This window comes from Haliaeetus albicilla, chromosome 7 (assembly GCF_947461875.1).
Source record: "Haliaeetus albicilla chromosome 7, bHalAlb1.1, whole genome shotgun sequence".
NCBI lineage: Eukaryota > Metazoa > Chordata > Aves > Accipitriformes > Accipitridae > Haliaeetus > Haliaeetus albicilla.
Genome location: NC_091489.1, coordinates 17518493 through 17546030, shown reverse-complemented (window position 1 = coordinate 17546030; position 27538 = coordinate 17518493). Strand labels below are relative to the sequence as shown.

Below are 27538 nucleotides of genomic sequence, written 5' to 3'. Positions count from 1 at the left end.
TAAGAAAGCCCAACCACTGGCTTCTTACTAGCATCACACAGTGCAACCAAAACCTCTTGTCAAAACCCAGCAATAACTAGCTTGAGCTCAGAATTTATGCCTGCTGTGGTTATTCTTTTTTTTATTTAACCTTTATCTCTTGTATTTATGTTTACATTATTTTCAATTCGTTTATAATTTTTAAGCAACATAATGGTACACAAAAAACCCTTGAGGGGATAATTTCCAACTGCCATTTGCAAAGGCAGTTAAAGAAAGCAAGTCAGGAATACACCCAAGATATTTCCCTCAGGGAACACTTATTCAACCAAATTTTTGAAGGTATTACATAAATGCAACCAACTACATCTATATGAAAATCCAGATTTTTTCCAGAGACTACTATGAAAATATTGTAAAGCTAAAGGAGTTTTAAGTATTATTATGGGTAGAACTCAAATTAGTTTGTTCGTTTTTTTTAAAACTATTTCTTCACATTTTTATCTAAATATACTATGTAGCCATTTATAAAAAAATCAGTGATGAAAATCAGAAACAAGATCAAGTAACAGATATGCCGATTAGACAACTAGAAAGTTAAGATTAATTCAAAAGAGGGAAAAAACCAACAATGAATAAATTTTTGTATGTACTTACACATTTAAAATGCTGCTAAGGATTCCTTACACAATGAAAAGCTTCAACAGAAAATACAGAATGAAAGAACCTCTCTTTCACACTGCATTCATTTGCCCAGTATCATAAAACACCTTTAGGTAAAAGTAGCATACTGTTTTTTCTGAGCAGTGAGTGTTGGTTTGAAGAAAGACTCCATTCCTGTATCACATAGTCTCTGTAGTTAGTTTATAACTACACAGCAAAAGCTTCAGGAAGTGTATGGTAAAAAGGAATGCATAGCTATATTGGTAGTGAGTTGCAATCGTGAGTTACGTAAATATCCATGTGTGTGTGAAATAGGAATATTTTTGCATTGGTTTAGTTACATCAGTGAGGAACTAGCAAATGATAGTGGCACAAGAACACTCATTGCTATTACAAGATTTATTCACAAACTAAAATTAAATAAAAGCACCATCGTATAGACAATCCTACCTTAAGAGTGGTGGTAAACTGCATAACATATTCTGATTAAGTGTACGCTCTTAGACTACCTAGTTTTCCACAAGTACATGAGCAATCCGATTCTCCTGACACCTATTTTTCACAGAAGATTAGTTGCAGGTACTTGCAGATTTCACTTTTTGCATTCAGTACACCTGAATATTTATATGCCAAATACCTATACCTAATCAGGAAACAAAAGTACTATGCAATGTACCCCGAAAAAGTCATAGATTATTGTAATTCCCATTATAAATGCTGAGGAGAAAAACCACAGGAAATTCATTCCAATAAATGGATGGAATTATTTTAAAACAACTAACTTCAAATTAAAAATTGTGCAAGAGGAAATTACAATGATCACACCTCTTTTATGAGCAGAAAAGACTAATCTTGGATACAATTATCACTTATATGAGCCATTTGCTCAGACTCTTTTCTGATATACATTCATAATAATTCAAATTTGTTGCTTCATTACAGGCATAATCAGAAGACAAAGATTAAGTTGTTTCCCTGCCATCACTAATTGTATGTTTCACAGAGTAGGTTGTCGAAATTTAGTATGAAAAGGACACCACTGGATTACAGAATAACCTGTAGAAAAATCCTTCATACCAGTTTATTAAAAAACCTGAAACATTGCTTTAAAATAAGCTTCAGGATGTGTGTGTGGGAGTTGCTCTTATTTATGCACTCTCAGTAAAGACAACAGCCTTTATCTTTTATTTACTGCACTGGTCAACAACCACATTTTCATATTATCAGGTTTGCTGAGCAATACCACAACACTGTAATGTCCAGGTTACACATTTGATACATTTTTCTGAAAATGTGTCAACTGCAATTCATAAACATCCCTACTTGCCAAGCTCAATAGCTTTTACAACACTTACAAAATTCTAACACATTAGAAAATCTTATTTACTGAAGGAACCATCTACAGATACCAATCAATTGTATAGGGCCAAAAGGCTAAACTTTTCACTCTGATGTAAGTGTAGTCCCTAAATGAATATCATCTAAACATGAAACTGTAATTCTTCCAGTGACTGCTTTATATCTAAAAATATCACTGCTGAATGCTGCAATTACATTTCTCAGCTGGAGACATCTTTCTACATTATTTTCTTGAATGCATAAGATCCAGGCTCAACAGTGTGCTAATCAGCTGCACTAAACTCTAAATGTGATCTAATTAACTAGAAACTACTCAGATTTGATTGGTGGGTTTTTTTGGTTTGCTTTTAAATCCAAGCATATCTTAATCACCTTGTCTGCCCTCCAAAGAAAACAGTCATGAAAAAAGACAAGATGTTCAGGGAAAAAAACCCCCTATCATTACAAAATACCCTTAGGACCTGACAACATCTACTTACTCTCAAAATAGCATGCTTGCCCAGTAATTTCTTATGGATTCTGACTTTAAAATTTCTAGTCTTAAAACTGTTCAAAGGTAAGAATCACCAACAGTATGTATTCTGGTCACAGTGCAAGCCCTAACCATTCGAACCATGTCTTACAGTTAGTCTGTAAGGAACTGGAGAAGCAGGTCCTTGCCCTCAGTTTAGTTTGGTGAAGGAAACAATTCTGAGACTCCCATAGAACTTGGTTCTCTGCACTGGAAAGTTCATCGCACATACTATGCAGCCCTATTCAAGTTGGGTGTGTTCTTTGTCTTGCAAAGCAGGTTAGGAAAGATGTATGCATCAGAAGATATTTTTCCTTCTTAGATTAGCAACAACTATCTGTTAGGCCAAATCTCCTCTTCTGCCTCCTCTAAAATTCTTAACATTTAACAGAGCCTGTAGGAAAGAAGGGTGAACGCAGCAAGTGACCTCATGAGTTATCTTGTCACTAACTGATTCTCTTCTCTCTTGTATCACAAGTATTCATAACAATATATAAGCTACTAAATTGAACATATGCCATGTCTTTTTTTACTCACCTACGCAGTTATCACAAAGGCTGCAATGTGAGGCACGAGGTGGGCGGAAAATCTTGCAAGTAAAACAGTATTTTAATTTCACTGTCTGTCCATTGATGATCACTTCTTTTGTTCTGGGAGGGGGACGGTATCCTCCTGAACTGGAGCCATTTGCAATATCTAAACATGGAAATACAACGCATTAAATTTTTCACATGAGCTATGGAGTATGCACAGAACTGTCCTTGATAGCAATCTATAGCAAGTTTCAAATTTATATTAACACACTTAAAATAAACAATTTTTTCCCTTCTCATTTTTCTAAAATAAGATGTAGCAAAGATAATAAATTACAAATAGCATCCATAGCCAATGAATTTGAGTTAAAGAAAACACCCAAACCCAATTCTAAAATGCTGACAGCTACCTTGATCCCAAAACTCTTACACTCATACACCCTAACAGTTTGTAGAGAATACATTAAAGACAACTATGACTATTGGTGCAGGATGGTAAAACTTGGACAAGTTCTCTTTAGGATTTTCCTGAATTTTTTAGAATTTCTGTAATAACAAAAAGTCTCTCCACAAGTGCTGCAGAAATTCTACAGCCTAATACAGAATCTGCACATTTACTTAAGCAACAGCAGCTCTGTCATTAGAGCTTGGAATATGGTAGAAATAAAATCAGTCATCACTTTGAGATCTCTTAAATGCTGTGATACAATGGAGCACATTCAGAGTAGTATTTCTCGTCTCTTGCTATTACTAAGTTTGAAAATCTAACTCCTGGTGTTACTTTTACACATCTTGGAGTTTGTTGCATAAAAAAAGTTTCCAACTACCTCATTTGGTACAAGTGGTGGGGTTTTCTTTGTTTGCTTGCTTTTATGTTAGGATATCAGCATTCATTTTTCCAGCAACTAAAAGACTGATCAGGCTAAATCATTAAAGTTCAACTTAATGTGCCCAGCCTGAGCTATACTCTGAAAGCTGAACATGTAAAAGTGGTACCTTTTTCTCAGTTTATCTGTTCTTGTGTAATCACAATCAAATCAAACCACAGAAGAGAAAAAACCCTGAATTATTACTCTTGGACAGGCAGAACAGCAAGAACAATAGGAAAGTAAAATAAATTATTTTCCAATATATGAATGAAACTACATTTCAAGGTCACAGTCACCTGCATAACTGTGCTTTAAGTTGTCCCCCTCACTTTCATGTTGGACAAGCGTGGGGCTGGATGACCGGTTACTAAAAGATCCATGACTTGTATTTGAGCTCAAATTGTTAGAAATATCACTCTCAATTACAATTTCTGCCAGCTCTGCAGTCATATTTACACAGGCTTCAAACTACACATTTTCCAAGGGGGCAACCAGAAAGCCTTTTACCTAGCACGGTATTCAAATTAGTGACAGCATAGCTGTGCTAGCAAAGGTATAATTATACAATATGCTAGATTTGACAGCAAATCTAGCTTAAGAAGTTCCCATCTGCAACGTGCTCACCCACTCCATAAATATGCATCAATAAAAGTATTTGTGGGACACCACTGTAAACTTGACCATTGAAACAACTGGACTTCAGAAAACTCTCTGGGAGAAGAAGGTGGAAGGAGGGGAGCAATAGCTAAGAATGATGGAATCAGGGTGTGAAGCTCCCAAGCATCCCTTATGAGAATGAAGTGTTGAATACTGAAGAAACAGCAGCTTAGAAGCAGCCTACTAGACCCTGATGTGGTATAGACATTTGCTTGTGTTTGATCTAAACCAACTCCTGCAAAGTTCCTGTGATGCTGGGCCAGGTCCTATGATCTGTACGTGGAAGCACAGATTACCGTGTGGCTCCCATAACAATCAATAACACTGATTTTGACCTCAAGGACAATGCTACTTGACACAGCATTTTTGATTAAATAAGTATTGCGTTTTACAAGCTACTAGCGTATTTACATGTTGATGCATAACTAGACAATAAAAATTGTTTAATGTGCAATATGGACATCAGCTTGTTTCCTTTTTTGTTGTTTTTTACAGTTGCGTTGTTTAAAAGAAACCATTAATTAAATGACTGTGATTTTCAAGCACCCTAGCAGATACAAGAATTTTATGAGGTCAATAGAAATAAATTGATTTCTTCAGGTTATAGTAAAAAACATTTTATTTACTTGCATAATAGTTTATTTGTCCTCATGACACATCAGTTTGAGTTATGTAATTTTTTTATTTTTACATTTTAATTCAGAACTAAGCTGAAAAGATGTTCTTTTGAGGGCATAGCACAACTGTGCTTATACTATTTAAAGCTTTACAGAGACATGCATGATTCCTAAATCCAGAAAACAGGGAAGAAATTCTTATAATTCAGAGATTACATTAAAAAAGCTTCCACATCTACAATGAAAACTTCTTTTGTGTAGAACAAGTTACCAGAGGCTGCACAAAATGCTGAAATAACTAACTTGTAGTACTAGTACAGATCTACATAAGACAATACTTTTTAGGGGAGAAAAACACCGTAGTATGTTTTTGTTATTAGAAATCCCCTATAGCTGATTTTAGTTACTACCACTGAAAAATATAAATACATTTTAACACACTGTACTTTCAGTAACATAACACCAGCAGGCTTGTAATATTCTTAGTCCTATAAATCCATGAACCTTACAAAACACAGTGTTATGCCATTTCTGACCATAGCCTGGTCAAGATAGACTTAAATTGTGAACAAAAATGTATGTTATTAGCCCTAATTAGCTTTTTATCCAATAAAGCATTTAACATGTGCATGTGTAACAAGTTCATTAATAAACCAATGATTTCCATTTGACACTCATACTCAAATTTAGGTGCATAACTGTCAAAAATACTAACAAAGCCTGAATTTCATATAAGTGTAGCTTTCTATACTGCTAGAAATGTTGATGCATTGAACTTCCTGAAGTAACACTAATATTTCAGATTTTCTTCTTTTACAAAATCTTATTATTCCTGAATATGTACATAATCATTGAAAGGAAATTACTTAAACCAGTCGAGGTGAATTGTTTAGAAGAAAAATTATCTTTTTTCTAATGAAACATTTATGCATAAAAATGCACACTGACTAAAACTTTCCACCCACCTTTCAAGAAGTTCAAAAAGTGCACTGTATTTATTTTATTTTAAAATGGGCTCTGGCAGAATCTCGAAGGCAACTTCCCTCTTCTCTGGTAGAGAGGGGAGACTGCTGGCCAGCCCATTATACTTACAACGCTGGTTTTCTAAGAGGATTTCCTTCCAACCCTTTGCAGGGAAGTTCAAGTTCACAGGGACAGCAAATCCTAGCTCTCTGAGAAAAATTAATCTCAAAATCCAAGGGTGAAAGCTGATGCAAATGAAATTAATGAAAACAGTCTTGCTGACTTTCCATGGAGTCAGGATTTTACGCACAATCCTAAATTGCATAATCAAACCAGAAAGTCCCAGTCTTTCTGTTTATTAACAATTTTTTTTCTGGAAACATGCAGCAGGGCAAGGTCAAATGTGCTTGGATTTAATCAGATTTATCTAACCTAAATGTGCTAAACATGTCCTGATCTCACAGTGATTTTTCAGACTGTAACTAGCCTTCAATTGGACTGCTCATACTTGGGTTCTAACACAGTTAAATCTTTTAATATATGCAGTCCCTTTAAGGCACAATACGATTAACCTTTACAGAATCACCTTCCCCAAATAAACCTGCATTTAACCAGTACTTTTTACATTTTCTCTTCCAATCCGTTACTGATGTAGTAATGCAAGTTATTTCACAGAAAGGGTAACATTTTCCCACTAATGGGATTGCCTTCCATCCTCTCTGCTCTTACACATTTTATAACTTCTCTAGCAGCATTAAATGTTCATGCACTAGGTGGGGCTCCAGCATTTTTAGTACCCTATTAGAAAAAGCCCAAACATACAATCCATATCCTTGCAGGAGCAAGGTACCCAAACTGCTGCAAGGAAGTCACTCCAAGTATTTAATGGAGGTACAGCACAGTCTAGCAACCTTCTAATGTGACAACAAACTCCACTTAGATCTCTCAAATTATTATGATGAAAACAAGTGGGAGGTGCTGTTTAGATGAGACACAGAGGCTGGAATTTTGTATACATATCGCCAGGATTCTCCTGCTCAATCAAGCATTTGCTTTTTTGGTCAATTTTCCTAAGATCCTAGGACAAACATTCTCAAGAAGGTCTCTCCACCTTGTCTCTACACAAACTTCATAATCATATCACACAAGGTTTGCCGTCAACTTTAAAGGGACACAATTTCAATCTTCAAACAAAATCATTAGAAAAGTTAGTAACTTGAAGTAGTTGTAATGTTTCCTGCTAAGAAAAACAGATAATGCAATGAAAAAAAAATCTTTATGTATGACCTATAACATCTGGAGAACAAAATGAAAAAATGTAAATCTCTAAGAAACATCTTCCTCTGTGTTTAACCACTTAAGCCTAAGCTACATGCTTAACAACAGTGGGCTACAAGAGGAAAGAGTAATTTATTTTTTTTAGGGAAAAGAACTTAAATAAAATTTTCTTGTTTCCAGACAGTAATCTCAAGGACAAACAATACTGGGAACCTGGCTTAGACTGAAACCAGCAGCTGCTAACTGCATTCTTCACATAATTCTTCATCTGATAGCCAACAAGAGATACCGAGAAATATTCCTCCTGACTTTAGATAAGACTTACTGCCTTGATTTCAGAAGAACCTATGTATTATTTTCTTAAGAGCAGAATTGCATCATCTTCTTGAAGACTAAAACTTTATGCGAAAGTTATTCTTGCTCCCAGAAAGAAAGAAGACTCTTTAGTGATTTGCTGAGGGAAAGAAGCATAGAGAGTAAGAGCTTTCTGAAATACTTACCTGATGCACAAAGTAATTTTGCTAGATTTATTTTAAGAATGTTGTTTAAAACATGCAATATTAGGTATGATTATAAGCCTATCAAGCTGGTATCCTATCTTTGGAGTGAAAGCAAAAACATACCCACGTTGTACCCATAAGCAGTATGTATTTGTTCAGACTATTGTCAACTCTATGAAATGCCTATGCTGTAGCACAGATTTAGTTTTATAAGGCTCTAAGGAAACCAAACTGTGCATTTCAAAACAACTGAAAGACAGGCAAGGAATTGTAGAGAAGTCTCAAATGTAGTCTTGAATATCAATGAAAATTAGACCGCCAAGACAAAAAACAACTTCCAGAGATGGCATGCTGATGTAGCTGATATACTGAGTTCAGAGCTTTTGAAAACGCAAAAGCAAGCCAACAGAAACTGTGAACTGGTCTGAGATGGTTGTAGCTCTTGTAGGAAGATATACATAAGTTAAGACAGTTAACCTGAAGAAAAATCCAAAGCATTTCCTCGCTATAGATGGACCTTTTTACAGCTGGAAGGATAAATTACAATGATCATCTTTTTATTTATCTGCATCACCTATCCAATGCAAAAAAGACGGATATTGTGGAAGAATTGTTAATCTTATATACCTCACACGGACAAACACTCTCCCATTTGTGAAACCCATTCTCCTGGGTTTGGTTATCCTTTTAAGCCTTATATTTAGAATTTTATTATCCTATAAACATTTTTCCAGTTGAGGTGACTTCACACTAAACTAACTACAAGAGACACATATCATAACTGCAAAGAGGTTACAAAATAAGGCTGCTTCTAGTTTTCATGTTCCCATAGGAAAAACAGCCCCTCTCAATACGGTATATTGTGTGATTGCAGAACCTATGCTTATATGCACCATGAAAGGATGCAACTACCATTGGGGAATGACTTTTCAGCTTCCATAAAAGTTACAATCGAAGTAAATCAACAAGTTTAATTTCCCATATGGGGGGGGGGGGGGGGGGGGGGGGGAGAGGTCCTGCTGCATTTAACTGAGATTATAGCACTTTTACAGAAAATAATCCTACGTTATCTTCAGTGATTTTGCATTATACAAGCCTCATGCATCTAGTTGCTTTTGTTCTATTATGTTATATGAGAAAACACTACAGTATTTTAAGACTTATGCTCCTCCCCTCTCTTAGGCCAAATAGATATATTTCTTAAATATTTTCTTACAGGTCATGGTTTCCAGACTTCTCTGTTTTGCTGCCTTGCTCTTGAGTTTCCACACATGGTGTCAAAAACTAGACAGTGAACTGAGCTGTCATCATCACTAAGTATTGCAGAATGTCACTTCTCCTGGTTTATGTAATGACTTTTCTTCTCAAGCATCCCCAAAAGAATTTCCCTTTTTTCTCATGCTATTATGATGCTGACTCAATCTGTTTGTGGACAATACTCAAGTCCCCTTTTGCTGTACCGTTCACTACTTAGCTCCCTTTTTGTTAGTATTTGATTTCCATTTGTAACCATGCAGTTTGCATTTGTTCCCTATATTTGCTAAGACTATTTAGAGTATATTTATAAAAAAAAAAAAAAAATCAAGCCAAGTGCTTGCAAATTCCCTCAGCTCAGCATCAACTTCAGAGTTAAGCATACCCCCTTTTTCTTGAGCCCACAGTCAGCCTCTGCAAGATCCTACTTGATCACTTACTGTTTGCCACTAGACTGTCTTTCCAGAAAGCTGCTCACTGACTTTGTGGTAATTTCATCTAGACCTTATTTCCAAAATTTATATAGAAAGAATCCTATGCAGAACAGCATCAAGAACTCTGTTACAGTCAAAATTCAGCACATCTGCTTCTTGTTCTCCACCAAGACAGTTACTTCGCTCTTGAAATACTTTGTTGCTTGTTTTGAGTCTTAACTGGCCATAAACCCCACGCCCTGCCAGCCCCAATTCTTACAATTTGACCATTTAGCAGTTTGCTCCCTATCTTTCCAGACAGAGAATAGTGTCTACCGATAGAATAGACAGATTTCTATTAGAGTAAAATATTAGATAGACAGATATAGATGCAGTATAGTAGATTGACAGATTTTTCTTTTTCTTTTAACTACTACTACTGTCCCTCTTCTGACCTGCACTTCCTATCAGCTGGCAAGAAGCGTGCAAGTTCTCTTCTGAGATCAAAGCAGCGTTGAATCCTTCAGACTGCCCTCTGTTATTTCTCATTTCCCAATTACACATCATGCCTTCAGCTTCTCTTTCTTCCTCTGACCTCTAACATAACCGGTCCTGTTGTCTTCTACTGTTACTTGCTGGTTATAAATGACTTTATTCCCCTTTTGCCTTTCCAACATTTTCCCTATAGGTCGGTGCCACCTCTTTATACTCAGCTTTAGAAACTGTCTCCATTTCTGATACAAGTATCTTTCTGACTGCAATCTTCATAAAACTAGAAATACAGGCAGAACCGCCTCTTCCTACACTTCCCAACCTTCCTCTGTATGAGGATAGCTTGATGATGTGCACTTAATATACTATTTTTCAATAGAGGTCCCTTTTGCTTTGTGGACATCCTTTTTTTTCCTCTCAATTCCTTTCACTTTTTGTTTATGAACACAGATGGTGGCTGGGCTACTACCACCTCACCAAATCCTCAAGAAACAACTGCTTTCCATTCCTGTACCCTGGCGGTGGAAACAGTAGCATCACAGCTCTGTTAGTCCTTCATCTTCACCTGGAAAAAGGTGATAGCCTAGGTGGAAACATTTCACACTGTCAGCATGACCACCCTATTTCCAAAAAGTCACTTGAATGAAGTACCAGAAGTTTCTTTAGAAGGTCTTATTTTGAGAACTATTCTCCTTACTCAGCTCATCCTGTTATACGCTTTCTGGCATGCAAAAATAAAGTTTAATAAGCTTTAAAAGGACTTCAAATTAGCATTCTTAAATCAGAATTCCTCCTCTTGGGACATAACAGTTTCTCACCCCATCTGTAATAATTTCTGTGAGGCTCCTTCCCAAAGAAACAGGTAGGGCAGAGTAAGACTCAAGTTTATCTCAGAATAAAGTAAAAGCCACAGATTGGACATGTTACACGCACAAATTTTAGAAAAGAAACAATTCAGTGAAGGCATTATTTTTAGGTGATTTATCTGAAAAATCTCTTGCCTCGAAGGATATTACTGTTAACCTTGCACCCCATCTTTAGAAGGCACCTCAAGTTCAAAGGTACAGCAAGTTCCACAGCAATCAAACCAGAATGATAGTTTTGGAGCATGTAGAAGTTATCTTTTGAACTGCTGGAGCCATCCAGCTTTTCCTGCTGCACAGATGCCACTCCACTAAGATACATCTTTTTAGGCACATTAAAAAATATATTTTAATAGTACAAAGATGTTTTTTTCCATTTCCATTGCTGATTCCACAATCAGTTTTAGGGCAGAAGGATTTGTTATAGATACCTAGCTTGTTCCTCTCCATTAGACTTGCCATAAGCCCTCATGCTTGGGAATTTGAGCCCCGAACTCCACATTTGGTGGCAATATAGTTCCTCACTTCCTCCCCTCCATTGGCCCTTTTTGGAAGACTACTGGTTTTGCTACTGCTGAAGAAATGACAGAGGTTTTAATCAGCTCAGCAGTCAGAACCTGTGAAGCAAGTCTTGTGCTACCATTTTTAAAAAAGATTTGTAAATACAAGTTCTGAAACAGTCCCACATGGAAACTTTTTGACTCTCCTAATCAAATTTTTAATGCAATCTTTGTCTTTTTTTCAGTATCCAACTTGTATTTTTCATTTTGTTTAGCCAAAACTTTTTATCTGACAGACTCTTTCTTTAAGGAAAAATTATATTGTCTGCTGCTTATTTGAAATAAATTATTTCCTGACTTAGATTAATGTTCCTTTGAATACAGGGTAAATAATCAATTCCTTGAACAGGAACCTGTGCCTGTATTTTGGGCTAAAGCTGGTACCTTATTCTAAGAAAAGGATTTCTTAAAAGAGATGAATGAAACTAGACCGTAACACTGATTAGGAAAAGGTGCTAAATAAATGCTTCATTATATTTTTCCGTATTTTTATGCTTAAAAAAAAAACCCCCAAAACCCAAACCCAAAACCAAACCAAAAAAACCCCCAAGCCCCCCAACAAAACAACTTGGTGAGTTTTGTAGCCTAAGCTATACACCTTATTCAGATGCTTAAGCAAGATGATTCAACCACTTTGGAAACTCAGATGAACAGCAAACATTTTAATACCTCTATCATATTGCAGAATTTGAAGAAAGGAGCTGAAACCTAGCATGTGCTGTAGCCTTTGAGCTTAGCATGCAACTTCTGAACAAAGTTTGGCAGAAGAATGATGGGCGGGGGAGAGGGGAGGTCACAGTTCACATATCCTCAGCAGCAGCTTGTTAAGAGCTATAGAGTTAACTTCCGGATTTCTTTACTGCAGAGCACATGTTAACTCTGTTTCTGAACTGATTATGAACACTCCATCACTGCAGAGAGGATGTCACGTCCCAGCAGAACTGGGCTTATCGGAGACTGCTACAGTCAAGCACATAGGGCAAGGAACCTGGCTCTCCCTCTTACCACCTCCACAACAAAGAGGAGGCACCTGCCCAGCCCAGAGAAAGGAAAAGCTTTCAGGAAATCCCAGCACAGAAACACAAGGTGAGTAAAAAGCAGAGTGGAAAGAAGGATCAGAAAAACAGGAAGTAGTGACAGACAACAAAAGATGCAACCAAGTAGGATCCAGGGCTGAAGAGAAGTACAGGAAAGACAGGGCAGAACTCGGGGTGTACGTACCTAACAGATGCAATATATGTAAGAGGCAGAAAAGAGCCCCAGAGCGGACTCTAAACACCAGAAAGCACAGGATTCTCCAGAAACAGGAACCAAAACCCAAAGAACTTTTTGGAACAAACTGCGGTAACTTGTTTTTGTGTCAAGGCCCTAATAACAAGAAGTGCATTGTTATACTGCTGCCTTCTGCCTTCTCTGTCTAGGTTTTCATTACTTAAGGAACAACTTACTGCTCCTTTTGGTTTTTTGTGTGTGTGTGTCTTTATAACCACTGGATTATGAAAATAATGTATCTAAACCACTTTCTATGCCAATTAGAAAGCATTCAAAATACCTCATCCTTCAAATGGAGCCAAGAACACATTCAGTTAATATTTATAGCTTGTTTATACATCTGCCATTCTATAAGAATAGAGAATTAAACTATACATCACAAAAACTCTGACGTGACTATTACACCATGTCCATTTCAAAATCATAGATACAATTAAATATTGCATATATGGGTACTTGATTTAAAAACTGAGGAATTAATTTGCTGTGGTTAAGTTGGGAAAAATCCTTTAATAAAAGCATATTTAAAACATCATTTAAGGAACACTAAAGATTTCACCAAATAGCTGGATATAGCAGTGAAAAATATCTGTCATAGCAAGATAACTAAATCCTAATACCTACTCTACAACAACTCACTTGCAATCTCATTTAGCAGACCGTCATCATTATCATCTTTATACATAATTACTGAAAAGGTAAATTTCCATTAGAAAGCCCATCTGTTTTACATAAAAAGAATAGGTTATACAAGTTTTTGTTCTGAAAACATTTTCCCTTACTACACCATCATTATTACTGGTAGATAATCAGCAAGTTAATTTCAGTAGCAGCTTCATTAATGGATTTTAATTTCATTTTCTGCCTAAGGGACTCAAGAAATTCAAAGAAACAGACACAGAAATGGAAAAGTACTGACAGAGATGACAGGGAACGTAGGACAGTACCTAGATGGATACTACTGTTCTTTTCAGCATCTTACACTCCTCTCTGTTCCTTTCTCAAATGCAGGTGTGAAATCCTCCCACTGTTTAGGAAGATTTTATTTCATTAATTTTCAAACACTTTGAGGAATTAGGACTATCATTTTTCTATAGCGGAACTATCAGCCAGCAGTGGTACAATTCAAAACACCATACCTATCTTTCTCTTCTAAAATTGACAACCATTTGTTTTCACTCAGCAAGCTGCTCTCAGTAAGGGAAGCAACATCCTTACTTTAACCAGAGTTAAGATAACTTCCCTCAAATACGTTTTTCTTCACATACAGTTATGCTCCAGCTTTTCCTTAGTGATCTCACATTGTAGTAGGAATAAATTATTCTCTCAATCATCAATACTTGCCTCATTACAGAGAAAAAGCAACAAAACAAAACAGAACATCAGTAGTAAGAAGCCCAACGATTTGTCTGCAGATCTTGCTTCTAGCCAGCTTTGAAATCCTATCCTTAGCCAAAAACAGGTTTAAAGAAATCTGTTAATACAGTAAGTGAAAGAAAGATGGCTGGTCAACAGGCTTGGATACAAACATCTCCCCTTCTAGTTCTGGTTTAAATATGCTTCATGAGTGCAGACTTCCATACAGTGTTCTCCTATGGTGGTCCAGTTTTTTGCTAATGAGAACCTCTTCTGATTAGGTACAGCAGTGCCCCACACAATGCTGCTTTTCTGACAAGGTAAAAGGCCAGCTAACACAAATGGGTTGGTCGTATGCGTATAAGTAATATGGTACATGTGTTGTTCAGTAGAAATAGGTGAAAATTTAAAAACAAGCTTGGTGTTCATCTAACAATTGTTAAGCTTTCATTTTTAAACTACCTTTAAATGCCAAATTTCATAAAGGTGAAATTTAACTAAAACATACAACTTTTTTTTCTTAATTTAAACTTTTAAAAGTATCATTCATGTTTTATTTTATTTAGAAAGCAGGACTGCTTCCTTTATTAAATGTCTTAAGTAACTCATACCAGATATGATAAAGATCTACACTTATTCTTTGGAAACAGCTTAGATTCTGTTATTTATCATTAGGACAGCAGAGAGCAGGATGATGACTGGCAAATTAAGACTACTTGTGCTTCACCACAAGAAGAGAGAAAAATAGGAGTGCTGGGATTGCTGAAGTGAAACATCTAGGAGAGGTCACAGTGGCAGACTTATGAAGTGTAAAGGTTTAATAGAAATCTAAGTTCTTCAGTTAAGTCCTATGGAAGGTTATTCAATTAGAAAGATATTCTTATGATTGCAAATATCTAATAAATATATTTACTTTCTAATCATAAGACATTTTACTGGGAACTCCAGTATTGAAACAGGCAAAAAATGTCTGCTTTTCCCCAAACACTGCATTAATAAAACTGAAGAAAAACTCCATTTAAAAAAAACCACAAAATACTCGCAAGCCGTCATAGTAATGACGGCAGTAATAAAACTGTTAGATGGGAAGCTCTATTTCAAAATGGCTCTTTCCGGAAAACTCTGAATTTTAAACATTTTTTTATCTCCAAATTAGAACACAATTTTATGATGTAAAGGGGCATTCTTTTTTGGCAACACTAAGGAATGCACCTGCCTGAATACCATCCTCCTCCCACATGTTATTCCTAAAGAGAGGATAATTTTTTTTGAGAAGAAGTAGGGGCAAAAAAGAGAAAGGAGGGGGAAATTATAACTTTTCCCACATTTCCCTTAACAGTTTTGAGATGCTTCTTTTCCCCACTCTCCATCCTTTCCTTCCCAGCTATAAAAATAATCCCATTACCCATTATAGCAACTTACACACTTCTGTGCAGCACATCACATACTCAATATTTGATTCTGAAAAATGTTTGCAGTGACAGCACTGGCAAAAGCTAAAAAATAAGCTCTAAAATCAGTCTTCCTAAGAAATCTGTTAGCTTTCCCAACAATATAGATTTGAACTTTGGCATCTGTTTTCCACATATCTGGATTCTGTGAATATTTGGCATCTGTTTTCTACATACCTGGATTCTGTGAATATTAGGAATTCTTCTATTACACAAGCAAAGACTGAAATGACTGTGTTTGAAGAAAATTCCAGTTCCTCAGTATAAGAACATTTTTAATGGTTTTTTTTAGAGTGTAGAGAGAATACAGTTCCATAATGCTCCTCCATTTCTGATTTAATTTCTTTATGGCATGTAAGGGCAGGCTGACTGAACATTTTCTTTTTAAATAATCCGGAGTCCCATATCCAAAAGTAAGCAAACAGAAAAAATTTATATAAATTTAAATACATCCATCTGGGATGGATCTATCTGGGTCATCTAGGACCTAACAGTTTTGTTCCCTGTATACTATGTACAGTATGGTCCTTGCCCAAAGCTAAGTTCTGACTGGCTAAATGTAACCTTCCTGTCATGGCAATGACAGCTGGCTCCTGGCTCTGCACAATTAGATCATACAATGTATAAAAGTAATGTATGTTTTCTTCCTGAAATGTGAATGCCAGCAGAATACATTGTTTTTGGAAAGCTATACCAGGTCTATAAAATTCGGTGAACTACACATCTCAGACTTCACACACACCCGTGAGAAAAGATTTCCTTCCCACAAGGTTCAATGACCGTGTTACATGATCATACAGTTCCAAAAGTTGCAAACCTACACAAAGAGCATAGAGAGTAAGTACAATTAGCTGCTGCACATAGCATGCTGCAAATGTGTTGATTCCACTTCAGAACTCAAATCCAAACACTCTGAAATACACAAAATGCTTTTTATTACACAGACACCTTTTTATCTTAACGTGTAACATAGTATAACAGCTGTGGTCAGGACCTTCCAAACCTGATGAAAGAAAGTGATCTCACTGTAGCAACAATCAATGAACTCATCACTATATTTTGAAATCCTGCTTCTTCTTAAAATAATCCATACCAAAGATAACGTGTGTTTCCAGAAAATAAAACAATCCTTCCTCCTCCAGCAGCAGTTTTCTGAAACTGAGCCCTTCAGACAAGACTTTTTAATCGCAATGAAACCATTAGATTCAAACAACCACTGAAGTATGTACGTATTTAAAAACAAACTTGTTACCTTTCCTCTGCTAAAGGCTCATGAGAACCTAAAATAGTAAATACAAGTCATTACTTTTTTTGTTTTACCTTAAACAGTATCATTTCTTTGTCTGACAGATCTCTTAAGTGGAAGATATAGCTGCATGATGTGCTTACTGTCTCTTAACAGCTAAGTAGTAAGAGGAAACTAATGCCCTATTGTTGTTAACATTTTGCTATTTTGACATGAATTCTCCTATCATTCCCACTTATGTGGGCATGGTTCACAGCATGATTTTGGTGTGTACAAACTACATTTGATTTCTGAGGAAACTAAACCAGAACTTCTGCTCCATGTGTATACCAAATGAACTCTACCTCGCAACATGGTGTTAGAGTCTACACCAATGGCTTAGCTCCTCAGACATTTTCACTAGTGCTTTGTGGAAGACACATAGTCTAGAGAACCAGACAAAACCTAGTCTGAAGTAAACCCCTCAAATTCACACTCTACAGATGCAGAAGCATCTGCAACAACAGCTTTAGTGCACTCATTTGCTTCTACTGCATTAAATTATTTGTCACAGTAAACAAAGCCTAAGACTGTACCTTAGTATTAAACATCAAGGACCCTGCAGGTATTTTCTCCTGTGCTTGCATAAAACTGTTTTCTGTTTTTCCAATTATATGAGCAAGTGTTCCTCTGAAATTGCTTCAGTAAGTGGTATTTCCATTGACTATCATATCAAAGCAGATATAGTAGCCTTCAGTAAGCTTCAGTAGCTTACTAAAACTGAGCAAATAAAACCACTGTTTATGAAGCAGCTCTGCAAACTCATCCTGTGCTTTCTTATCTAGGTAGCACATTTTAGCTATTGAGCCTATTCGTAGCTGTAAAATCTAGTTCACTCTCCTTTAATTGTGCTGGCTTTACACAGATGAAAAATAGTAACATTTTATTGCTGTTACTGAAAAAAAATCTTCCCAAGACTGCATCAACTTACAAGACTGTATATTAACAGAGACTTATCTGGCTCTTTCACAATATAAACAACATAAGTAAATTCAGTTAAACTCTGAGGTTACATTACTTTAAAAGACACACAATTGTAGAACCTTTGCAATATCAGCTTTCTTGCCAAAACCACTTTAGAAAGCATTCTCTTGTGTACCACAGAGAGACTTCTACCAGACTTGCCGAAAAGTATTTACAGTAATAACTATCACTCTCCAAGGCCAGGATTTTGTTTACTATCTTTCTTGGTGAAGAACTGATCAACCATCTTTCCACAGGAATCACTGTAATGTCATCAGACATTACAACTCCAGAACAATTACTCTGGCAAGATAGGAGTAACTCCTCCCATAAGCAGAGCAGCACACTGCCTTCACACAGTACATGCACCCTTGGGAGGAAAGTGAAGAGACAACAGACCTTCAGTGTTACCTATTTGTCTCTCTAGATCTGCTGCTTCATCTGGTGTTGCGCGTGGAAGGACACCAGGATCACTGAAACTAGTACGCAGCAGGGTCCCCATCACGAAAAAGAAAAGAATCCCACCAATTGCAGGTATAGCAGGTGTAATCTTCTCCGACAAATATGGACAACTGGAAAAAGAAAAAAGATTAAACATAATCAATAACACATAGTGCAACTTGCTCTCAAAAATTGTTTACCATTATAAATGCATATGAAGAGTTCACTTCTATCAAGACATTACTTATCTTGGAACGTTTACTGAAGTTGAAATTTCTGTTTATGTGTTCATGACACTTCTGAAATTTCTCATAATCTGTTTAATATAATAAAGGTCCAAATGGCATAATAATGACCTCACTAATATGCAGTACTCATTTACATAAGAAAAAATTTTTATTACAGGATATAAGTTCATCTATTTGTTCATCTACTGCCCAATTACATAAAGTAGACTGGGGGGGGGGGATAACCTGAAGATATTCAGCAATAAAAAGCAAAGCACAAAACATGATGAAATAAGCCACACTGAAAAATGTAATTAAGTCCATAAAATGAATTTATTGTCCATCACAAAGATGGTGTTCAAGAGCTTACACCAGTGACACATTCCTTTAATAGCCTTGGTATATATCAGTATTACAACACCACCATTGATTCTCTTTCTTAATCCATTTCTTGTAGATGAGTAAACAAGCTTACCAAGTTACAAAGTAAGACCAGTGCAAATGACAGTGCAACACACCTGAAAACAAATAACCCATGGGGGTCTAGGGCAACATCAACAGCCCTTTACCAGCACAAAAAAAGGCTCTGGTTACCAGATTTACAATATACATGCAGGGCTTAAGACTGGATCACAGTTTTAGCAAATTTTCCTCTATGCTTCACATGTCATAAAATCAAAATGGACAGAAGCACTGGAATCTAAACAACACACAAATATAAATATCTCCTTACAGTTGCGCAAAAAGAAGGGATATGAACACTTAGACATTACACAGTATACCATTCCCGTTAGAGTCATACAATAAGCACTGCAGGATCATCTTAGAAAACACACAGGCTGAAGACTCTCCTCATAGCTCTTATATTAAATAGAGGTGGGCAAAACAGAGATGGCTTCATGCATTTCTCATGTCTGCATGAGAAGTCAAAAAATAAGCCTAAAACCAACATAAGCCAAAACCCAACAAGTTCTAGGCCTTATGGCTCATCTAAAACTTCCAGGTATCAATCAAGTTCAATTAACATAGTCTTCCCTGTTTCTGCTGACTGCCTTAAATGATGATTCAGACATGCAAGCTTTTGCGCTGCAAGTCAGTTAACCTCACAGGAATGTTAACTCTGAGCAAGTGATGACAACGTCAGCTTCACTGTCCATCACTTCTGCCAACAGGATGGGCAGAGAATGGAACCGCTTTTCGTAACAGCTACCATGTACCAAGCATTTATCTCCCTGCATAATTCTATTAAATGTACTTGGCTGTTTCATTGAATGCCGTGGTTGCACAGACGCAGTGAGTCCAAATGCATTACACGGTGCATCATACCATCACTATGAGTGGAATTCATCTTTTGCCCTACATGAATGTAATGTTACAGGTGTAACAAGTTACAAAAGATTAAAAAGACAACTGGGTATAAAAAAAGAGGTGAGGAGCAAGAGATACTGTAGTTTCATATGATGAATAGACTGTTTAAATACTAGGAAACGTACTTCAAATGCACACTTTTAGAAAATCTGCTTCAAAGCCCCAGATTTATGAAATCAGTGCTAACTAAAGGAAGCAGCAGCAGGACAGCTGGTAGATATAAGCCTTGCTCCATTCATGTCAGAGAAGTCAGCCAGAACGAACAACCGAAGAGAATCTTTCATACCACATAAATGTCCTACTGCTCAATTTATTTCTTGCCACAAAGGATTACTGAAATCAAAACTACTGTAATATGCTCAGACAAATAGGCTGCAAAAACGTATTTTTAAAAGGATTAGAGGGAACATGTACATTAATGAACTCTAAATATAGCACAGTGCTATTATTCTTCTGTTGCATTATTCATTACACATACCAAAGAAATTGCAACTGTGATGAAGTCTGTTGACCAAACAAGAGTTGTATGTGTGTGAAAGGTACCATGAGATAATCTCAGGGCAGCACAGTAGGTGCAATACAATTTAGACAGGTACCAATGCAAAAACAGCAATGGTGTCTACCTACACAAATTCTCAGTGATACTAAACAGCATGAAAATGAGTAGCTGTGTCTTGCTGAACCAAGTCCATCTGCAGTGAAAAAAAACCCAAACAAAAACCCCCAAACATTCTCAAAGCACTGCACACTCTTCATCATAGGCAAGTGTAAGTTAATCTGCTTTGCCTAAAGGTGTTTCCAGGATTTAACAACCTGTATTTTATCAACTTTCACTTGCAATTACTTCAGCAATAATGTAGAAAAGACCGAAGATGTCATCTTTAGCAATAATAACCCACTAATGCTCCATCAATTCAGAAATTATTTCAAGCTGAGAAACCAGTCCTTACAGAGATTCAGATAGTAAGCCTAGGCAGAACCATTCAATCTGTCTGACTTACGTACAAACAGACCATATAATATTACATGGGCCTGCAGAGAGCTCAATGATATCTATCCTTTAAAAAGGCCCAATTAATGTTTCAAATTCCTATCAATTAATTTTAAAAAAATAAATAAATCAGATACCATATAGACCATTTTTTTTCATGTCTGTATAAAAAAAGGGAAAAAAATGTCTTCATATCTCCTGCATTATTAAAAAAACCACTACAAGTGGCTTCAAATTAAAAATGCAGATTTCAGCTCAAAATTGTCAATACATCTGTAGAAAAACACTTACATATTTATATAATTTATATTTGCATGCTTATATAATGAATCTATTTGTACTGCTACATTAAGTCAACATTATTTTAAACAATTTGTTTTAGTGTTACTGCTTTTAGAATTGCCAAATACTGTACACAGAAAAAGATTATTCCCAATATTTGTTCAAATTCCTTAATTAATTTGCTGCAATTAAGTTTGCATCCCTTCAGGCATCAGCTTTCCTCAGATATTACAAGAAATATCTTTTCTGGATGGTATGTTCATTGAGTTTTTAAAGTAAACTTTAGCAGGTACTTCCTGACAGCAAACTTCAGAACTTTCATGCAAAGGGACTCCCCACACAGAGGACTGCCCACCTGCAGCACCACTTACGATAAAGCAGCACAGAGCTCCAGAACAAATCTCTGTCCTACCACAGAGCAAGTAGTGACAAACCTTTTTAAATCAGCACTTGGTAACTACTAGACATGAACTGACATCCTCAGTTTACATTTTAGACACAGTAAAACAATTGTTTTTAATCAGTATCTGTAATGATAGCAAGTACTGACTAGGTCCATCACAGAAAACACATTTTTAGGAAGTATTACTTGGCCACAGATCCCACTAGCAATTGTTATTCTGGAAATAGCTTCTTCAGGGAACAGTGTTTGGATTTGCACACAGTAACCAGTAACACAACCTGAAGTTTTGACTTAATTAATAGAGGAGCTTTATGCAAATCAGCCCTGCTTTTTGCTTGGCTTCTCAGCTGCTTTTCTGAAGCATCATGTGAAAGTTTGCATGCATGTAGGAGGGAAATAAAATCTGCTGGACAACTAGTCTGTCACAGCTAGATAAAAATAAAAACACACTAGTATTTAAGTGATAATTATCAAGTATCATCCCTGTGAACAAAGGATGCAGGAGAACAACAAAAGTAATTCTTACCATCCAGCAGCCCTCTTAACTGTGTAACCATGTTCCCTGTGGCTACCAAGATCAGCAAAAAAAATACACATAGTAACTCCACTGAAGAGCACACACTGTGAGAGTCCTCAACTTTCAAGCTCTTTCGTTAGAAAAGAGGAGGAAAGAAAAGAAGCCTCCTTAAGGCCTTTCCTGGAAAGATGAAGGCTTTCCTGAACAGTTCACTAACAATTATTTTTATTCACTGATGGGGAGATACAATAAATGACAAATCTTTCCAGTAGGGTAATGGATATTTGGAGATAGTCTAACTTGGAGAGAGGCTAACCCTGTAGTTACAAAAAAACATTTGTAACAAACACAACCACTTACTAAAGAGCATAAAACCCACAGGGTTTTATACCTGTGAGAAATTGGAGATCTCGCTTAATACTTGCTAACCTGGCAGGCAGAAAACAATAAAAGTACAGATTTTATGCAAAGATATAGTAGTCATCACACTTAATTACACCAATTAAAAAAAAAAAAAAAAACCAAACAAAAAACAAACAAAAGACCCCTACAAGCGTGGCTAGCAAGACTGATAATAGGATACTATATGTCAAGCTTTTCATCAACATAAAACCTCTTTGAAGCAGATATAAAAAAAAAAGTACTCTAGGAAAAGCATAAGTATAGTTGAACCAAGTAACATACAGAAAGAAATTACTGTTCATCTTCCTACATCATCAATTTATGTTTCTGCATGTACCGCCTATTTAATATACCAGTAGCTATTGGTGTGCAGGTGGTGTCCAATGCTAAGAAAGAAGGCTTGCGCTGCAAACGCTGGGTTTGGTTCCACATGTTATAAGTTAACGTCTGAATGAAACTGTGCTGCTTTCCCTAAACTAACGCAAAGGTTTTGTTGTTTGTCCTTTCACTCTTTTTTATGGCTCCTCTCAGCTTCCCCTTCCTTTCAACTCCACTGCATCATTGCTACAAGCCACTCGGTCCCAAACTTCTGCCCTTCATCAGCTTCTCTTGTGAGCTAAGTTAGTTTACTAAAATGTACAAAACTGACACCATTTTGTTGACTTCTCTTTCTGCCTCTTTAACAAATCAAATACATGCTTGGAAAGAAGCATTGATACTAGCACAACAAAAAAGAGACAGAAGCACACACAAAAACTAAAGCGAGAGGGAACATGGGACAGATGGAGGAGACCTCCATTTCAGCAACGGTCAGTAAGGTTTTCATTCAGACCACTGCCTCTTGTGAAACCACATTCTAACCTTGACCTGCTTCAATTTAAAGACAGCAACAGAATACCCATATAGATAGATTAAAGGCAAATCAAGACTCTGGGCTAGAAGAACAAAAATGGCTTATAATTTACTTTTCAAATGACAAGTTACCAGTTTAAAGAAAGCAGCCAAAGACATGCACGTAGACCACAACACAGACAGTGGAAGATGCAAGGATGGGCAAAACATGAGGGCACAGGAAGAACCTGGGAGGCTGCTGGCTGACAAAGACAGTAGGATAAATGGCACAAAGAAAATGATCAGAGTGAAACAATTTCACTGTTGTAGGGTTTGGAGGGTTGCCTCTTTTTACTTGTTTTCCAACAGAATCTCAACTAGAGAACACTACATTTCATACTGCTATTAGGAAAAGTGTTGGCAGAGTATAAGGAGGTATAAAAAGAATCACAGAAACACTTTTAAAGACTGCACCGTGGATTGCCACATATAATGCAGGCTTCAACCTGCTACAGATGACTTCAAAGGTACTGCACCTATGATATTAAAACAGTTTTAACACACTCAGAATTGTAAGAAGAATGGTATAAAATTTTCCCATTGTATAGCCATAGCTACAGCAGAAAACAATGCCACAGAAAAGAATACATACTTAATTTAAAGGCTAGAAGAAAAACAAGATCAAAGAATGTTTGAATGTATCAGTTATTCAGTCAGTACTTTCCACCTCCACCCCCACCACCAAATCCCAGCATCCTACAACTACCTCTTTGAAAGGACCTTATTTTAAAGGTAAGTTGAAGAAACCTCATAACTAAAAGACCTACAGAAAGGTCTGACGCAAGAGAAAAATTATAATAGGAAACAACTTGCAGTGCATCAACCAGTTAATGGTTAATTCTTCACAAGCATGCTGTTGGCACACAAAAAATGTGATGTAATTTGAGTATAGATTAGTCCAAGTAATGTTACATGAATGCCTAACAGGATTAGCTAGGGAAGTTCTGCATTAGTTTCCTACATCTGCCTGATTCTTTTGTACAGCCTTTAAAATTCCTACTAAAATTTTCAAGAGATATTAAGGAAACCACAGACTAATTTCAATAGGATCTGAAATTTGCTTAAAAAAAAAGTTTATTTTGTTATTCTTTTTTTTGTGTTTTGAATTATTTTTTAAAATCATACACTCTCATTTCAGAATGGTCAATCAGTTTGGATAACTTATTTGATAAAATAGAAGACAAAAAACCACTGTTCTAATACTTGCTTCATTTCAAATCCAGGAAATTCGAAATGCTGCAAACATGAGAAGACTATGGAAAACACAGCAGCTAACAAACAAAAGGCAGAATGACAGCAGGAAGGGAAGAAACAGGCAGAATATTACCTCCTCCTCAATGTAGTAATCTAAAATGCTATACCCTAATCATAAATGCAGATTTATGGGATGGTTTCAGACAAGAAGCCTTTAACCTTGCTTGAATGTTTTACTAGTTTATTCTATATTTTATGGTACTAGAGACATCTTATTTTTTTTCTGTTATATTTGTTATATTGCTTGGGTGTAACTCCACTTAAAATTAATTCTAATTAAAAATAATTTTTAAGTGGGAACACATACAGAATAATAGTAATTATATTGTGTACATAAGTGTCCCAGCCTCTACCAGTCCTTAGAAATTACTACATCAACCAAAGAAGATTAATATGATGAAATCACACAGATTACAGAACAGCATGATCCTTAAACCTAATAAATTAAGTACTTAGAAGTTCTCTCAAACCTAGTACAAAATAAAATTAGCTTAATGTTACCCTGAACAGCAAAAGCTCAACAACCGGTCTTCAAAGTTTCATGTGAAAACCCGACCCAGTTTGGTCTTTAAAGCTGATGTCAAAACACATGAGCAATTACCAAGAATGAAAGACTGCAGGGACCTCTCTCTCCCCTGCTCAAACCAGCAAGTGTTCAGTAGAACTCCCTGCAGCACAGACTTCATTAAATTGTAGCACGTTACCATTGAAATCAGATTTGCACTGGCTGGATTTGGATGTAGGAGTTTAGATGAAGCCAAGCCAGCAGTGTTGATTATGAAATTATGTAAGATAACCACAAACTCCCTTCTACAAATAAAGATCTTAAGGGTTTAATGCAGCAGATAGGCAACTATCAAAGTAATAGCCTTGCGCGACCTCCCAATTTTTATTGCTGCGTGAATTAACTCTAACAATCCACTGTCAAACTTCAAAGCTGGGATAGATAAAATGCATAATGCAAAACCAACCTGTCTGCAAAACAGATGTGGTTACTGAAGCTCCTACAAGGGCATCTAAATATTGCTTTGTTACACAGAGAAGGAACTTCTTTGTGTTACAAAACACACTTTCTAAAATTTTGATTGCATCAACTGTTGGCCAGAAATTTCCAAGCAAGTTAGTAAGGAAATAGGGAATATCTAGCAAACTATACATCAAGAGCCTGAGCCTTGCCAAATAATCAGTTTCTTTATGAAAGGCCAACACAAGTACGACATATCTTCAAAAGACAAACTCAGAAAAGGGAATGGCTTCCAACCATGCAGCAAATCAAAGTCTTGCTTTATTATTGCAATTTCTGTTCGCTGACTAATTACTTACTTGAAAAGCTAAAAATATATTTGTACTGTAATTCTCTGGTTTTGCATACAGTGAAGGCCTGGTTTCCATAGTAAAAGACTACCAATTAATGAATTCCACTAAATGCACAAACTTACTATTTCTCTTAAACAGCTCATATAGAACACTTTCTTTCCTGTTATGCTTCATATTACTTCCTTATTATTTCTTATCATTTCCTGTTATGTGATTTTATAACTAAACCGTCAGGTTAATCCCTAGTACTTATGAACAGAAATGAAAACAGGGACAAAAAAAGCGGAAATGCCTTATGCCACAAAAAAGTCCCTGAAGGAGTACAAGCTTCTAGGTGATTTTCCACAGGATTCTCTGGAAATTGAAACGTATGCAAGTAAGCTGCTGCCAGATAGCGGACTCTGAGCTTTCAGTGAGCAGTATTTTGTGTTGATGCCGCACAATTTATAAGGTCTAAAGGCTAGATGTAAAGCCTAGCTCCTGCTAAAGGGCAAAGGCCTGTCAATGCAATCCCTACCACTGGCTGGCCACACTCTACTATCACTTCCCTTGCATAAGCACAAGTGAGCTGGCTACCACCGAGTTAAAATGGAGGAATTGCTCTCAATCTGTTCCCTTTTCTGAAAAACACATGCATTTTCTGTTTGATCAGCTTCCTGAACAACTTCACTCACTGTATGATGTAATGAGTGCCAGTGAACAGGTAGGAACACACAGAGGGCAGGACCAAGTTGAACTGTCATTTCCAGAGGCATTCAACTGCTATGTGGACTTAGCCACAAAATGAAAACCCACCCACAGTCATAACAGCTTAAGAATAACAGATCCAGTGCCTTATAGGGATTTATTTTTTTTACTGTGTCTTTTTCCCTCCACAATTCTCCATATTGCAAGTCTTTTGCATAAAACACACAGATTAACTTTAATGTAAAATACAGGGGAAAAATATTAAAACCTTAACTTCTCAGTGGAACCCACTACAATACAAGCCTTTGCTCTTTCATTGAAAAACAGAGCTGAGCTTCACAGATACAGCACTTCCTGGGGCTCCTTTACTTATAAAGAAGTGGAGAACTGATGATCCTGCCCACACTACATATCAAAAGTGTACATCACATTGTTATAAATAAAGCACCTGGGAACATAAAGCAAGGAGGAGCATAAAAGCAAGCGAGTTTAACCTCCTCTTCCCCAAAAGAAGCAGGGCTGAGCAGTAGCAATTCAGCGACTTGATCATCCTTCTCAAAGACCTGAGAGGCCTGTTAGTATGAACTTCACAAGCGTGGGTCTCCACAGCCGTTGGGAGAGTTTTACCTGAAATGGCATCCTTTGGTTTTTCCTACTGCCCCCTCACAGTATCACAGGAATTCTCTTATCCCAGACTAAGCATTCAGTGGACAAACAGACTGGCATACCGCAGGCTACTTCAGATCAAAAAAACCCCAGCAACTAATTGGCACACATCATGCCAAATCAGTGCCAACTCTCCATATCTAAAAGTGAGTCAGTTTAAATATAAACAAATTGCAAGACCAGCTTGAGGTGAATCTTTTATTTCATGGAAAAAAATAAAGCACACAGTGCTTTAGACAGAAAGCATTACCACT

At 36.6% G+C, this 27538-nt stretch overlaps 1 protein-coding gene across 4 annotated transcripts in view; it reads right to left on the bottom strand.

Moving 5' to 3' along the window:
* Positions 1-27538, bottom strand: part of ZDHHC14 (zinc finger DHHC-type palmitoyltransferase 14) — a 115314-nt gene that overhangs the window by 33714 nt on the left and 54062 nt on the right. For 2 of the 4 annotated variants that reach the window (XM_069787091.1, XM_069787093.1), the window contains exons 2-3: positions 18238-18410; positions 3050-3208 (exon numbers count right to left, since the gene is read on the bottom strand). In XM_069787091.1, the coding sequence (XP_069643192.1) occupies positions 3050-3208; positions 18238-18410 (332 nt within the window). The remainder of the gene's footprint in view (positions 1-3049; positions 3209-18237; positions 18411-27538) is intronic. The other 2 variants (XM_069787092.1, XM_069787094.1) reach the window with 1 other exon arrangement.